Source organism: Salmo trutta, chromosome 18 (assembly GCF_901001165.1).
Source record: "Salmo trutta chromosome 18, fSalTru1.1, whole genome shotgun sequence".
Taxonomy (NCBI): domain Eukaryota; kingdom Metazoa; phylum Chordata; class Actinopteri; order Salmoniformes; family Salmonidae; genus Salmo; species Salmo trutta.
In genome coordinates, this window is record NC_042974.1 from 28,856,147 (window position 1) to 28,873,912 (window position 17,766).

The 17,766-nt window shown below is 44.3% G+C and overlaps 1 protein-coding gene across 2 annotated transcripts in view; it reads left to right on the forward strand.

The window, feature by feature from the left end:
- LOC115153146 (F-box/WD repeat-containing protein 4-like) overlaps nt 1-14,106 on the forward strand; it is a 32,913-nt gene extending 18,807 nt beyond the window's left edge. Inside the window, exons 6-8 of one of the 2 annotated variants that reach the window (XM_029698239.1) lie at nt 11,608-11,748; nt 13,666-13,807; nt 13,875-14,106. In XM_029698239.1, the coding sequence (XP_029554099.1) occupies nt 11,608-11,748; nt 13,666-13,789 (265 nt within the window). In that variant the 3' untranslated portion in view covers nt 13,790-13,807; nt 13,875-14,106. Of the gene's footprint in view, nt 1-11,607; nt 11,982-13,665; nt 13,808-13,874 lie in introns of those variants that run through there. The other variant, XM_029698238.1, reaches the window with a different exon arrangement.
- The last annotated feature ends 3,660 nt before the right edge of the window (nt 14,107-17,766 follow it).

Below are 17,766 nucleotides of genomic sequence, written 5' to 3' on the forward strand. Positions count from 1 at the left end.
TTTAAAGCAGGTGCAGCGAACTGCTTTTGTTCCTACCTCCAGCAGTGCAGTAAATCGCTAACAGTGTAATAATAATACACAAATAATCCCCCCCCCAAAAAAATTATAAATAAGAAAAAACAAGAGATTAAGAAATATCAGAACCAGCAATGTCAGAGATATAAATATGTGAAGTGTATAGATAGTATGGGCAGAATATAAGTAGAAAAAAGGTATGTACAGCAGTAGTTACACCGAACAAAAATATAAACTTAACATGCAACAATTTAAAAGATTTTACTGCGTTATAGTTCATATAAGGAAATAAGTCAATTGAAATAAGTCATTAGGCCCTATTCTATGAATTTCACATGACTGGGAATACAGCTATGCATCTGTTGGTCACAGATACCTTAAAAAAAAGGTTGGGGCGTGGATCAGAAAACCAGTCAGTATCTGGTGTGATCACCATTTGCATCATGCAGCACGACGCATCTCCTTAAATGAATATATAATCGACTTCAGTGGGCAAATGCTCACCTTCAATGGCCACTGGCATGCTGGAGAACTGTGCACTTCACAGATGAATCCTGGTTTCAATTGTACCGGGCAGATGGCAGACAGCGTGTATCGCGTTGTTCCCCATGGTGGCGGTGAGGTTATGGTATGGGCAGGTATAAGCTACAGACAACGAACACAATTGCATTTTATCGATGGCAATTTGAATGCACAGAGATACCGTGACGAGATCCTGAGGCCCATTGTCGTGCCATTCATCCGTTGCCATCACCTCATGTTTCAGCATGATCTGTACACAATTCCTGGTAGCTGATAATGTCCCAGTTCTTCCATGGCCTACATACTCACCAGACATTTCACCCATTGAGCACGTTTGGGATGCTCTGGATCGATGTGTACAACAGTGTGTTCCAGTTCCCGCCAATATCCAGCAACTTCGCACAGCCATTGAAGACAGCTTGATCAACAGCCTGATCAACTCTATGTGATGGAGATATGTCGTGCTGCATGAGGCAAATGGTGGTCACACCAGATGGTTTTCTGAGCCACGCCTCCTTTTTTTAAGGTATCTGTGACCAACATATGCATATCTGTATTCCCAGTCATGTGAAATCCATAGATTAGGGCCTAATACATTTTTTTCCATTGACTGATTTCCTTATATGAACTTTAACTCAGTAATATCGTAGAAATTATTGCATGTTGCGTTTATATTTTTGTTCAGTGTAGTTAAATCAAACTACGTTTCAGCAGAATAATGTTGCAGGAATGCTAATCTTATCTGTTTCTAACTAAAGAAACGATTTCACAACAATAAACATTATGTAAACATTAAAGTTACCAGTGCTCAATGACTTCAGAAAGTATTCATACCCCTTGACTTATTCCAAATTTAGTTGTGTTACAGCCTAAATTCAAATGTCATCCATCTATATACAATACCCCATAATGACACAATTTTAGCAAATGTGTTGAAATTTAAATACAGAAATATCCAATTTACATAAGTATTCACACCCCTGAGTCAATACTTGTAGAAGCACCTTTGGCAGCTGTGAGTCTTTCTGGGTAAGTCTCAGAACTTTCCACACCTGGATTGTGCAACATTTCGCCGTTATTCTTTTCAACATTCTTCAAGCTCTGTCAAAATATGTTGTTGATCATTGCTAAACAACCATTTTCCGATTTTGCCATAGATTTAAGTCAAAACTGTAACTCGCCACTCAGGAACATTCACTGTCTTCTTGGTAAGCAACTCCAGTGTAGATTTGACCTTGTGTTTTAGGTTATTGTCCTGCTGAAAGGTCAAATCAAATCAAATTTTATTGGTCACATACACATGGTTAGCCGATGTTAATGCGAGTGTAGCGAAATGCTTGTGCTTCTAGTTCCGACCGTGCAGTAATATTTAATATTTAAGTAATCTAACAATTTCACATCTACCTTATACACACAAGTGTAAAGGAATGAATAAGATGGATGGATGAGCGATGGCCGAACGGCATAGGCAAGATGCAGTAGATGGTATAGAGTACAGCATATACATATGAGATGAGTAATGTAGGGTATGTAAACATTACATAAAGTGGCATTGTTTAAAGTGACTAGTGATACATTTATTACATCCAATTTTCAATTATTAAAGTGGCTAGAGATTTGAGTCAGTATGTTGGCAGCAGCAACTCAATGTTAGTGATGGCTGTTTAACAGTCTGATGGCCTTGAGATAGAAGCTGCTTTTCAGTCTCTCGGTCCCAGCTTTGATGCACCTGTACTGACCTCGCCTTCTGGATGATAGCGGCGTGAACAGGCAGTGGCTCGGGTGGTTGTTGTCCTTGATTATCTTTTTTGCCTTCCTGTGACATCGGGTGGTGTAGGTGTCCTGGAGGGCAGGTAGTTTGCCCCCGGTGATGCGTTGTGCAGACCTCACTACCCTCTGGAGAGCCTTACGGTTGTGGGTGGAGCAGTTGCCGTACCAGGCGGTGATACAGCCCGACAGGATGCTCTCGATTGTGCATCTGTAAAAGTTGTGAGTGTTTTTGGTGACAAGCCAAATTTCTTCAGCCTCCTTAGGTTGAAAAGGCACTGTTGTGCCTTCTTCACCACGCTGTCTGTGTGGGTGGACCATTTCAGTTTGTCCGTGATGTGTATGCCGAGGAACTTAAAACTTTCCACCTTCTCCACTACTGTCCCGTCGATGTGGATAGGGGGGTGCTCCTTCTGCTGTTTCCTGAAGTCCGCGATCATCTCCTTTGTTTTGTTGACGTTGAGTGTGAGGTAATTTTCCTGACACCACACTCTGAGGGTCTTCACCTCTCCCTGTAGGCCGTCTCGTCGTTGTTGGTAATCATGCCTACCACTGTAGTGTCATCTGCAAACTTGATGATTGAGTTGGAGGCGTGCATGGCCACGCAGTCATGGGTGAACAGGGAGTACAGGAGAGGCTGAGAACGCACCCTTGTGGGGCCCCAGTGTTGAGGATCAGCGGGTGGAGATGTTGTTTCCTACCCTCACCACCTGGGGGCAGCCCGTCAGAAAGTCCAGGACCCAGTTGCACAGGGCGGGGTCGAGACCCAGGGTCTTGAGCTTAATGACGAGCTTGAAGGGTACTGTTGTGTTAAATGCTGAGATGTAATCGATGAACAGTATTCTTACATAGGTATTCCTCTTGTCCAGATGGGTTAGGGCAGTGTGCAGTATGATTGCGATTGCGTCGTCTGTGGACCTTTTGGGGCGGAAAGCAAATTGGAGTGGGTCTAGGGTGTCAGGTAGGGTGGAGGTGATATGACTCTTGACTAGTCTCTCAAAGCACTTCATGATGACAGAAGTGAGTGCTACAGGGCGATAGTCGTTTAGCTCAGTTACCTTAGCTTTCTTGGGAACAGGAACAATGGTGGCCCTCTTGAAGCATGTGGGAACAGCAGACTGGGATTGGGATTGATTGAATATGTTTATAAACACACCAGCCAGCTGGTCTGTGCATGCTCTGAGAACGCGGCTAGGGATGCCGTCTGGGCCGGCAGCCTAATGAGGGTTAACACATTTAAATGTTTTACTCACGTTGGCTGCGGTGAAGGAGAGCCCGCAGGTTTTGGTAGCGGGCCGTGTCAGTGGCACTGTATCACAGCCATTTGTCCTCAAAGTGAGCAAAGAAGTTGTTTAGTTTGTCTGGGAGCAAGACATCGGTGTCCACGACGGGGCTGTTTTTTTTTTTGGGAATCCGTGATTGTCTGTAGACCCTGCCACATACGTCTCATGTCTGAGCCGTTGAATTGTGACTCTACTTTGTCTCTATACTGACGCTTAGCTTGTTTGATTGCCTTGTGGAGGGAATAGCTACACTGTTTGTATTCGGTCATGTTTCCGGTCGCCTTGCCATGATTAAAAGCAGCGCTTTCAGTTTTGCGCGAATGCTGCCATCAATCCACGGTTTCTGGTTGGGGAAGGTTTTAATTTTCACCGTGGGTACATCACCGATGCACTTGCTAATAAACTCGCTCACTGAATCAGTATATACGTCAATATTGTTGTCCGATGCTATCCGGAACATATCCCAGTCCACGTGATCGAAGCAATCTTGAAGCGTGGAATCAGATGTGTTTCCTGTTTTATTTTCTGTCTAAACGCTGGGAGTAACAAAATGGAGTCGTGGTCAGATATTCGGAAAGGAGGGCGAGGGAGGGCTTTGTATGCGTCGCAGAAGTTAGAGTAGCAATGATCCAGAATTTTGCCAGCCCGGGTCGCGCATCCGATATACTGATAACATTTAGGGAGCCTTGTTTTCAGATTAGCCTTGTTAAAATCCCCAGCTACAATAAATGCAGCCTCAGGACATGTGGTTTCCAGTTTACATAGAGTCCAATGAAGTTCTTTCAGGGCTGTCGAGGTGTCTGCTTGGGGGGGGATATACATGGCTGTGATTATAATCGAAGAGAATTCTCTTGGTAGATAATGCGGTCGGCATTTGATTGTAAGGAATTCTAGGTGAGGTGAACAAAAGGGCTCGAGTTCGTGTATGTTGTTATGATCACACCACGACTCGTTAATCATAAGGCATACACCCCCTATTCTTCTTACCAGAGAGATGTTTGTTTCTGTCGGTGCGATGCGTGAAGGTGAATTCATATCCCAGTGTCTGGTGGAAAGCAGACTGAACCAGGTTTTCCTCTAGGATTTTGCCTGTGCTTAGCTCCATTAAATTTTATTTTTAATCCTGAAAAACTCTCCAGTCCTTAATGTTTACAAGCCAACCCGTAATATGATGCAGCCACCACTATGCTTGAAAATATGTAGAGTGGTACTCTGTACTGTGTTGTATTAGATTTGCCCCAAACGTAATACTTTGTAATCAGGACAAAAGTGAATTGCTTTGCCCAATTTCTGCCTTGTTGCAAACATGATGCATGTTTTGGAATATTTTAATTCTATACAGGCTTCCTTTTTTGCACTCTGTCAATTAGGTTAGTATTGTGGGGTAACTACAATATTGTTGATCCATCCTCAGTTTTCTCCTATCACAGCCATTAAACTCTGTAACTGATTTAAAGTCACCATTGGCCTCATGGTGAAATCCCTGAGTGGTTTCCTTCCTCTCTGGCAACTGAGTTAGGAAGGATGCCTGTGTCTTTGTTGTGACTTGGTGTATTGATACATCATCCAAAGTGTAATTAATAACTTGTTGAGGTAGACCATTCAATTCTTGTGGTTCAGCTAAGGAGTATTGGTGTCTCTGAGGGGTCTTTGGCCTGGTTTGCTAACTACCGCTCTCAAAGAGTGCAATGTGTATAGTCAGCAAATGTACAGTCTCAGCCACTGCCTGTCACCAATTGAGTACCCCAAGGCTCGATCCTAGGCCCCATGCTCTTCTCAATTTACATCAACAACATAGCTCAGGCAGTAGGAAGCACTCTCATCCATTTATATACAGATGATACAGTCTTACGGCCCCTCAACAGATTTTGTGTTAAACGCTCTACAACAAAGTTTTCTTAGTGCCCAACAAGCTTTCTCTAACCTTGTTCTGAACATCTCCAAAACAAAGGTCATGTGGTTCCCCCCTCACCCCACTGGTGTGATTACCTCTGAGGGTTTAGAGCTTGAGGTAGTCACCTCATACAAGTACTTGGGAGTATTGCTAGACGGTACACTGTCCTTCTCTCAGCACATATCCAAGCTGCAGGCTAAGGTTAAATAAAGACTTGGTTTCCTCAATCGTAATCGGTCCTCTATCACCCCAACTGCCAAACTAACCCTGATTCAGATGACCATCCTACACATGCTCGATTACGGAGACTTAATTTATAGATCGGCAGGTAAGGGTGCTCTTGAGTGGCTAGATGTACTTTACGATTCGGCCATCAGATTTGCCACCAATGCTCCTTATAGGACACATCACTGCACTCTATACTTCTCTGTAAACAAGTCATCTCTGTATACCCAGCACAAGACCCCTATCTGAGATACCTACTGCAACCCTCATCCTCCACATACAACACCCGTTCTGCCAGTCACATTCTGTTAAAGGTCCCCAAAGCACACACATCTCTGGGTCACTCCTCTTTTCAGTTCGCTTCAGCCAACGACTGGAACGAGTTGCAAAAAAACGCTCACACTGGACAGTTTTATCTCCGTCTTTACATTCAAAGACTAAATCATGGACACTTACTGACACTTGTGGCTGCTTCGCGTGATGTATTATTGTCTCTACCTTTTTTCCCTTTGTGCTGTTTTCTGTACCATGTTTGTGCTGCTACCATGTTGTGCTGCTGCCATGTGTTGCTACCGTGTTGTTGTCATGTCGTGTTGCTACCATGCTGTGTTGTTGTCTTAGGTCTCTCTTTATGTAGTGTTGTGGTGTTTCTCTTTTCATTATGTGTGTTTTGTTCTACATTTTTATTTCTAATGCCAGCCCCCATCCCCGCAGGAGGCCTTTTGCCTCTTGGTAGGCCATCAATGTAAGAATGTGTTCTTAATTGACTTACCTAGTTAAATAAAGGTCCGAAAAAATATATAAAAAATCACCATGCTCAAAGGGACATTCAATGTCTGCTTTTTTTTTACCATCTACCAATAGGTGCCCTTCTTTTCGAGGCATTGGAAAACCTCCCTGGTCTTTGTGGCTGAATCTGTGTTTGAAATTCACTTTTCAGCTGAGGGACATTCCAGATAATTGTATGTGTGGGGTACAGAGATGAGGTAGTCATTCAAAAATAATGTTAAACACTATTATTTAACTATTATTGAACACGAGTCCATGCAACTTATACATTTGTTAACCACATTTTTACTCCCTACTCTCAAATCTTTATTTAGGCTTACCATAACAAAGGGGTTGAATACTTATTGACTCAAGACATTTCAAGTTTGAACTTTTTATGAATTTGTTTATGAATTTAAAAAAAAAAGAAAGTTAAACATAATTCCACTTTGACATTATGGGGTATTGTGTCTAGTCCAGTGACAATTTATGTTCAATTTAATTAATTGTAAATTCAGGCTGTAACACAACAAAATGTGGCAAAAGTCAAGGGGTGTGAATACTTTCTGAAGGCATTGTACCTAGGGCATCAGTCTCTAAGGTGCAGGGTAGAGTACCAGGTGGTAGCTGGCTAGTGACAGTATCTAAGGTGCAGGAAAGGGTTCCGGGCGGAGGCCGGCTAGTGATGACTGGTTAACAGTCTGATGGCCTGGAGATAGAAGACATTTTTAATTCTCTCTGTCCCGGCTTTGATGCGCCTGTACTGTCTTTGCCTGCTAGATGGTAGAAGGGTGAACAGGCTGTGGCTCGGGTGGCTGATGTCCTTGATGATCTTCTTGGCTTCCTGTGACACCGGGTGCTGTAGATGTCCTGGAGGGCAGGTAGTGTGCCCCCGGTGATGTATTGGGCTGACCGCACCACCCTCTGGAGAGCCCTGCGGTTGCAAGCGGTGCAGTTGCTGTAGCAGGTGGTGATACAGCCTGACAGAATGCTCTCAGTGGTGCATCTGTATAAGTTCGGGGGGGTCTTAGGGGCCAAGAGAACCTGAGGTTGAAGAGATGCTGTTGTGCCTTCTTCACCACAGTGTCGTTGTGGAGGGACCATTTCAAGTCCTCAGTGATGTGCACGCAGAGGAACTTGAAGCTTTTAACCTTCTCCACTTAGGCCCCATTGATGTGGATGGGGGCGTGCTTTCTCTATTGTCTCCTGTAGTCCAAGATCAGCTCCTTTGTTTTGTTGTCATTGAGGGAGAAGTTATTTTCCTTGCTCCACTCCGCCAGGGCTCTCCCCTCCTCCCTGTAGGCTGTCTCGTCGTTGTTGTGTCGTCAGGAAACTCGATGATTGAGTTGGAGACTTACGGAGCCACGCAGTCATGGGTGAAAAGGGAGTACATGAGGGGCTGATCTGAGCATGCACCCCTCTGGGTCCCCCCTGTTGAGGATCACTGTGCCTACCTTCAACACCTGGGGTCAGCCCGTCAGGAAGTCTAGGACCCAGTTGCACATGGAGGGGTTCAGACCAAGGGCCCTGAGCTTAGTGATGAGCCTGGAGGGAACTATGGGGTTGAAGGCTGAGTGTAGTCGATGAACAGCATTCTCACATTGGTGTTACTCTTGTCCAGGTGTGATAGAGCAGTGTGCAGTGCAATGACAATCGTTCGTGGAACTATTGGGCTGGTATGCAAATTGTAGTGGGTCTAGGGCAGGGATCATCAACCAGATGAGCAGATGGTCGGGGGATGGTTGGGGGGGCCGGAGTGTAATTACAAATAATCAGACCCCTTCCTCTTTTCCACATTTTGTTGCGTTACAGCCTTATTCTAAAATTGATTTTTTTAAAAGTGTCCCTCATCTATCTACGCACAATAGCCCATAATGACAAAGCGATGAACATTTTTTGGGGTGCAAATTTATTCAAAATAAAAAACAGAAATACCTTATTTACATAAGTATTCAGACCCTTTGGTATTAGACTCGAAATTGAGCTCAGGTGCATCCTGTTTCCATTGATCATCCTTGAGATGTTTCTACTACTTGATTTCAGTCCACCTGTGGTAAATTAAATTGATTGGACATGATTTGGAAAGGCACACACCTGTCTATATAAGGTCCCATAGTTGACAGTGCATGTCAGAGCAACAACCAAGCCATGAGGTCAAAGGAATTGTCCGTAGAACTCCGAGACAGGATTGTGTCGAGGCACAGATCTGGGGAAGGGTACCAAAAAGTTAATGAAGCATTGAAGGTCGCCAAGAACACAGTTGCCTGCTGCAAAGGCCTCTGTGTTGAAATTGCTGCAAAAGGACACCAATAAGAAAAAGAGACTTGCCTTGGTCAATAAACGTGAGCAATGGACATTAGACTGGTGGAAATCTGTCTTTTCGTCCGATGAGTCCAAATTTAAGATTTTTGGTTCCAACCACCGTGTCTTTGTGAGATGCAGAGTAGGTGAACGGATGATCTCCGCATGTGTGGTTTCCACCATGAAGCATGGAGGAGGTGTGATGTGGTGGGGGTTCTTTGCTGGTGACACTGTTGGTGATTTATTTAGAATTCAAGGCACACTTAACCAGCATGGCTACCACAGCATTCTGCAGCAATACGCAATCCCATATGTTTTGCGCTTAGGATTATCATTTGTTTTTCAACAGGACAAGGACCCAAAACACACCTCTAGGCTGTGTAAGTGAAATTTAACCAAGGAGAGGGATGGAGTGCTGCATCAGATGACCTGGCCTCTACAATCATCCGACCTCAACCCAATTGAGATGGTCTGGGTTGAGTTGGACCGCAGAGTGAAGGAAAAGCAGCCTACAAATGCTCAGCATATGTGGGAACTCCTTCAAGACTGTTGGAAAAGCATTTCTCATGAAGCTGGTTGAGAGAATGCCAAGAGTGTGCAAAGCTTTCGTTACATATTTTTTTAACCGTTATTTAACTACCTTTATTTAACAGTTAAGAAAAATTCTTATTTACAATGACGGCCTACTCCGGCCAAACCCTGACAACGCTGGACCGATTGTGCGCCGCTCTATGGGACTCCCAATCACGGCCAGATGTGATACAACCTGGATTCAAACCAGGGACTGTAGTGACACCTCTTGCACTGAGATGCAGTGCCTTCGACCGCTGCGCCACTCGGGAGTCCCAAGGCAAAGGGTGGCTACTTTGAAGAATCAAAAATATAAATACTTTTTTGGTTACTACTGTACATGATTCCATATGTGTTCTTTCATAGTTTTAATGTCTTCAGTATTATTCTATAATGTATAAAACAGTAAAAAGAAAGAAAAACCCTTCAATGAGAAGGTGTGTCCAAACTTTTGACTGGTACTGTATGTAAAGGGATACAAAAGGCACTCATTTCATGGACTGACTCTGTTATGTGACGGTAATGTCTCGTCAGTATTATTTTATAGACTCAACCATGTGACTTTCCACTCAGGCATGCTTTGGCCAAGACTCAGGTATGTGACGGTGTGGACCCAGACATGAGATGGTCAGATCACACAATCAAGCCGCAGCTCAAAGGCAAGCGGCAGCCCCACTTGCAGATACAGTCATTCTGACAGATTATATGGCTATGCTCCGTCCTGTAATCTTTCCTAGGCTCATAAAAGTGGTGACCTAACAATCTGAGAATCCCGTTTTGCTTGCTCGCCATCCATCGCACAGTGCTATTACGGGCTTTAATATATTGACGCAGATGTGAAGAGCACTTTCATGGATTTGGGTTTTTATCATCTCACCTTGGTGTTTGACGTTTCAGAGGGCCTCGAAGACCTTCAGTGCAATCAGCTCAATTGTGTCTGTGAGATGTTGTATTCAGGCTATGAATTGAATGGCCTATATCCTTGTGGGTTGAGTGATGTTGGGGGCTCTTTATAAGACACATTTGAGTTATGAGTCAATTATTCACGTGTGGCTTGAGTGGTATAGGTGTTCTTTGTCCGGCATGCATTAAGCCCTGGGTTTTAGCAGTAAAAAGAAAATGAGAGGTCGGTACCCCACACAGACACATAGCCCAGAGAGAGAGCCTCATCACAGACTCCCCATTGGCCAGGCTTAGACCCCAGGGCTGAGAAAGCTCTCATCCAATAAGACGCCCCGTGAGGAAAGCCCTCGTCCAATAAGATGGCCCCCTGGGGTGAGGCTGGCGGATTACCAGTCTGCCCCTGGTGTTTGGGGCAGTGGGGGCACGAGCGAGGAGGGGGAGGGAGTGCGGTCACCAGGGCCAGCGGGCACCTTTAAATGGTTGCTAGGGAGCAGGTATCAAAGGTCTGCGATTCGCACACAGTCACGGTCATGGAGGAATTAAACAGCAACAAAGAGACAGTTATTCTGCAATAATCCGCACTGCGGAGGGCAAGTTATTCTCCAATAATCAGAGCCGCTGAAGGGGCAGCCAACAGAGGACTGTGATAACAAGAGCATGGTACTGCTCATACACACACCCACCCATACACATCCTTTGTGTACCCATACACACAAATATATATTTTTTACACACCACGCCATTTTTTTTTCTCTCTCTCTCTCTCTCTCTCTCTCTCTCTCTCTCTCTCTCTCTCTCTCTCTCTCTCACACACACACACACACACCTCCATCCCGCACAGTGTCGTAGCGTGGGAGGATCCCTGTAATCGGCCTCAGAGCCCTCTCCCAGATAGAGAGGTGTTGACTTTGATGTCCTCTGGGTGGTCTGGAGCCGGTGGGATTGGGAATATAGAGATGGAGAGAGAGGGCTGTCTTTGGGAATATGAAGATATACACAGAGAGCTTAGGGGTGAATCAAGGATCAACTCCAAGAAAGACTTAGACCGGTGACAAAAGTGTGTTGTCTTCCTCTCACTTTAAAATAAGATGAGTTATACCTAGTAGGGACTCCATTGATTATTCGTGGTTGCTTATGGGTGTAAGTGAACACTGTACATGTTCATTTGAAGCACTAAGGACCTCCTGTATTCAACGTAAAGTAGCCAGTAGCCAGCAGGCATTTATTGATACAGAGGGTAGTGTGTACATGTAACATGTCTGTGATCTTAGGTGCAGAACTGAACTGTCTCTGTCTTCATCTTTCTTCTTTTTCCTACTTTCTCTCTATTTCTCCCTCCTCCCTCTCGCTGTCTCTCAGGTGTGAGTTGCTGTGTTGTCTAGGTTCAGAGTTCCAGCGGGATGCAGGTGTGTTGGATATAGTATATGAGTCGCCCTTCCAGCAGCTCACCTGTGGCTACGACACCTATATCCGCTCTTGGGACCTCCGCCTCAGCCCCAGGTATGCCGTCCGACCATCAAGCAAGCTGTCAATCAATACTTTTTTTTCTCTTCGTATTCACGTATGTATAAATTGTCAATGTACTATGGCACATATTGTATGGCAAAATGTACGGCCACCAATATAGCACATGCAGCAATATCCATTAGAAAACTGTTCATTCCGGCCAAGCATTATGATTGGCAAGGAAGCGTTCTGAGCCGTGCCAAAACGAGAATAACGTCACGGCTACATAATACACTTCAATACACGTGCTATGAGTCAGCACAGCACACATAAGAGCACTAGCAACACAGTCTAATCATTCTCCCTCCCCTCCATCTTCCAAAGAGAAAGAGCGCAGTATGTCCCTATCCAGTCCGCTCTGGGCGGTGCCCGTATTGATGCGGAGCTTTGCAGATTTCCACAACAAACCAGGTCCTGCTATCAAAGGAGACGGGGCCATTTGATTTGGGTGGTGTGCGTGTATGTGTGTGAGGTGGTTTTGTGGGGAGGGGTCCAGTCAAGTAACACAAATAAAAGCTGATTGTCAGCTAGCTCTGGGGAGTTGGAGTGGAGGGTTGGGCTGGGGGTCCCTCTTTAGACATCAATAATTCACACACACAGCACCCCCAGGAGGCTCCCTGGGACAGTGAGGAGGCGCGGGGTGTCTGGACGTTGGGTTCCCGCTGAAAGCAGGACTTTGAGTTTTGCAGATGCCTGGAGGGTATCTGACCAGCGGACAGCAACACACACACACAGTTCATTCTCTGTCTGATATACACTGTTGTCTTGGTGTTGTGAAGCACCTGTCTCTTGTTATGTGTTAATGTTGTGTTGTATAGTATGTTTTTTTAATTTTTTTTATTTATAGTATGTTTTTTGGGGGAATTGGGTCATGGCAAATATTTTTCTCATGTGATGTGGTATTGTTTTATTTAGTTTTATGTAGAGATGTCTGTTTTTGTGTCGTGGTTGTGACATTCTCTGGGTGAGATGGTCAGAGTGTGTATGCATTCTCTCTACAAACTCTGCTGCATTCTCACCACGTCGGCTATAGGTTTGGCAGAGAGGGGGAAAACGAGAGAGAAAGAGGAGTCAGCCCAATTGGCCTTGTCTACCTCATGCACTCTTGACTCACATTGTCCCAGAAAAACACACTCCAAGAAACCTACATAGCTCAAACTCTCTCAGAGAAACACAATAGTAAGTTACTTGCTTGACTTTAACCTCAGTTGCCAAGCCAGGTAAAGTAGTCTGGTGATAGGGACACTCCTTTGAGTCTCGTCGAATCAGGGCTATATGTGGATATATCTGGTGTCTCTCAACACTTTAGGACCCAATGACAGTGAATTGACCTCGCGCTCATTGGATTGCTAAAATTAGGACGAAGAAACAGTGTGTGCCTGTGTGTGTTTGTGTGTGAGAGTGACTCCAGACGCCTCTGTTGCCCTGCTGTCTGCTCCCGGTCCCTGTGCATCACTTATTGATGAGGCTCTAATGGATGATCGATCTCCATTGGCAGAACTCCTAAAATATTTCCCCTACCACCACCTCCTTCTCCACCGCAAACCCAGCCAGCACTCCCAACACCCCAGCGCCTTTCCGTAAACAACAGATGAAGTTTCAGCATCCTCAGAAAACTCACATACAAACCTCACAACATACACCCTACTCAAAACACACCAACATACACAATCCAACTTACTCAAAACATGCACACACACATTTGCATTCTTAAAATTCTTCAAAGTGCACTCTCCAAAATCCAGTCACATTCTGCACTGTGAAGTAGTGGTCTTCGCCTAGGTCATCAAAGTAAGTTGAACGAATGAATGCTGTAACGCTGTCATTTTGGACTATTTCACCTCCTGCAATTCATAGTATTTCAAATGAAACAGATGTCTACTTTTTCACAATCATCCTCCCGTCCAACAGGAAGTGTGTCATGGAGTGGGAGGAGCCTCACGACAGTGCCCTCTACTGCATCCAGACGGATGGGAATCACATGATTGCCAGTGGCTCCTCCTACTACGGCACCATACGGATGTGGGATAAGTGACCGACCCGCTGCGTAGAGGTATGTGTGTGTAAAATCCATTTGTGTGGGTGACGGCCATTTATGACTGTTGTTTTCCTTGCCACAGATGTTGCAGTCATCCTCTGCTGTGAGCAGCCCAGTGTGGTCATCTGATGCCGCACTCCGTCACTCTCCTTCTTGGTCAAATAGCCCTTACACAGCCTGGAGGTGTGTTTTGGGTCATTGTCCTGTTGACAAACAAATGATTGTCCCACTAACCTGCTGGGATGTTGTGTTGTTGCAGAATGCTGGTTAAGTGTGCCTTGAATTTAAAAAAAATCACAGACAGTGTCACCAGCAAAGCACCCCCACACCATCACACCTCCCCCTCCATGCTTTACGGTGGGAACCACACATGCGGAGATCATCTGTTCACCTACTCTGCATCTCACAAAGACACGGTGGTTGGAACCAAACATCTCAAATTTGGACTCATCAGAACAAAGGACAGATTTCCACCTGTCTAATGCCCATTGCTCGTGTTTCTTGGCCCACGCAAGTCTCTTCTTCTTATTGGTGTCCTTTAGCAGTGGTTTCTTTGCAGCAGTTCAACCATGAAGGCCTGATTCACACAGTCTCCTCTGAACAGTTGATGTTGAGATGTGTCTGTTATTTGAACTCTGAGGCTGGTAACTCTAATGAACTTATCTTCTGCAGCAGAGGTAACTCTGGGTCTTCATGAGAGCCAGTTTCATCATAGCACTTGATTGTTTTTGTGACTGCACTTGAAGAAACTTTCAACGTTCCATATTAACTGACCTTCATGTCTTAAAACCTTTTTGGGATAGGGGGCAGTATTGAGAATTTTGGAAAAAATATGTGCCCATTTTTAACTGCCTCCTACACCAACTCAGAAGCTAGAATATGCATATTATTGTTCAAGTTTGGATAGAAAACACTCTGAATTTTCTAAAACTGTTTGAATGGTGTCTGTGAGTATAACAGAACTCCTATGGCAGGCAAAAACCTGACAAGGTTTCAAGCAGGAAGTACCCTGTCTGACAAGGAGTCGTGCGTCTTGCATCTGTTTATTGAAAAGTAAGGATCTTAGCTGTAACGTGACAATTCCCAGGGCTCCGATAGGCTCTCAGAACCCGGGAAATACCTGAAGGTTGACGAGGCAGCCTCAGGCTGAAACACATTATCGGCTTTGGCAAGTGGCGGCTCAGAGGACCTTTGAATGAGGCGCGTGCACGATTCGCTCCTGAGGAGAAATTTTATTCGGCTGTTTAGGCTCAATGCATATTCCGGTCGGAATATTATCACTTTTCTACGAGGTAAATGGCATAAAAATTGGTTTTAAACAGCGGTTGACATGCTTCGAAGTACGGTAATGGAATATTTAGACATTTTTTGTCACGCCAATGCGCCATGCTCGAGACCGTGATGAAGCATTCTGATAGTGTCTAGAACTCACGAACAAAACGTCGCTGTTTGGATATAACGATGGATTATTTGGGACCAAACCAACATTTGTTATTGAAGTAGAAGTCCTGGCAGTGTATTCTGACGAAGAACAAGCAAGGTAAGAACATTTTTCTTATAGGAAATGTGATTTTGGTGGAGGCTGACCTGGGTGTGTGTCTAAATAGCTAGCCCTGTGATGCCGGGCTATGTACTTAGATTATTGCAAAATGTGCTTCATCCGAAAAGCTATTTTAAAATCGGACATATCGAGTGCATAGAGGAGTAATGTATCTATAATTCTTAAAATAATTGTTATGCTTTTTGTGAACGTTTATCGTGAGTAATTTAGCAAACTGTTAGTAAATTCCCCGGAAGTTTGCGGGGGTTATGCTCACATGCTAATGTAAAAAGCTGTTTTTTGATATAAATATGAACTTGATTGAACAGACATGCATGTATTGTATAACACAATGTCCTAGGTGTGTCATCTGATGAAGATCATAAAAGGTTAGTGCTGCATTTAGCTGTGGTTTGGGTTTATGTGACATGATATGCTAGCTTGAAAAATGGGTGTCTGATTATTTCTGGCTGGGCACTCTGCTGACATAATCTAATGTTTTGCTTTCGTTGTAAAGCCTTTTTGAAATCGGACAGTGGGGTTAGATTAACGAGATTTTTGTCTTTAAATAGCTGTAAAATAGTCATATGTTTGAGAAATTGAAGTAATAGTATTTCTAACGATTCAAAAATCGCGCCACTGGATTTCAGTGGCTGTTACGTAGTTGGGACGAGTTCGTCCCACATGCGCCAGAGAGGTTAAAGTAATGATGGGCTGTCATTTCTCTTCACTTATTTAATTTAACTAGGCAAGTCAGTTAAGAACAAATTCTTATTTTCAATGACGGCCTAAGAACAGTGGGTTAACTGCCTTGTTCAAGGGTAGAACGACAGATTTTTACTTTGTCAGCTTGGGGATTTGATCTAGCAACCTTTCAGTTACTGGCCCAACGCTCTAACCACTAGGCTACCTGCCACCCCGACACCATCACACCTCCTATTTGAGCTGTTCTTGCCATAATATGGACTTGGTCTTTTACCAAATAGGGGTGGTATACAGAAGATAGCCCTATCTAGTCACAACACAACTGATTGGCTCAAACACATTAAGAATGAAAGAAATTCCACAAGTTAACTTTTAACAAGGCACACCTGTTAATTGAAATGCATTCCAGGTGACTACCTCATGAAGCTGGTTGAGAGAATGCCAAGAGTGTGCAAAGCTGTCATCAAGGCAAAGGGTGGCTACTTTGAAGAATCTCAAAAATGAAATATATTTTGATTTGTTTTAACACTTTTTTGGTTATTACATGATTCCATATGTGTTGTTTCATAGTTTTGATGTCTTCACTATTATTCTACGATGTAAAAATAAGGAAAAAATCCTGGAATGAGTAGGTGTGTCCAAACTTTTGACTGGTACTGTATATGCGGATACTACGCCCTGAAACCAACATGGAAACCTCTGCCAGGGCAACAGATCCTGGACTAGAGGGCATGCAAGAACATGTTGTTACAGGACTAATCCAGTGGCCTGGAGGCTCTCTCTCTGTCTCTCTCACACACACACACACACACACACACACACACACACACACACACACGATAAAGCCTAGATAACGCTTCCATTGAAGAACACACAGGGAGGTGTTTCCACCTCACACTTTGAGTGACTATGGGCTCTGTCGGATGCTTTGAGGGGATAAAACCATATTAGCCACTGACAGTAACATAGGAAAACAGTGTTTGGGTTTCCATTCATTTGACCTCAACACCTGCAGTCAGTCAGGATTGAAGTGTTTAACCTTTGAAAATCCACATGTTATAATGTGAGGATCATTTGACGGGCAAAGATAAAATATACTCACGTCTAGCATCTCAAAGTTGTAGACGCATATCCAAACCCCACTTACACCTGGCGGTGCGTCATACGTTGTAGATATAAATGGGTCTCATTTCAACGTTTTCTTCGCATTCATTTGGTCAGTGGGGAGAGATAGTTGGGAGTTTATTCTATGTTGTGCTTGGGGTTGTGAGGGAGGGTGGTTTGGGGGTTGTGGTGTGTGTGCATTTGGTTCCATTGTGAATTCCCGGAGACCCTCCTTGCTTGCCATTAATGGCATATATTAGATCATATTCCATTAGCTAATATTACGGTAGCAGATAAGAGGAATGGCCACGCTGCGTAAAGACATTGCACAACCATGCAGGAGATGTGGCCCCCAAGGACTGCAGAGTTGAATTAATCATATGGACCCAGGGAGGGGCCCCACAGAAGTTGTTCAGTCGTGTGGCCAGTATTTTGTTATCTGTAACGCAGTCGACTGAAATACAGGTTGTGCACTGATGATGATTTGATTGTGTAGAACGCCGTCCTTCACCTATTGTGTGGCTTGGTATGAAATGCCTGGCCTTGCAGGTGTGAGGAATCACACGCACACACTGAGGATGCCACAGACTGAAGTGTCGTCAGGCCACACTACTTGGTACCAACG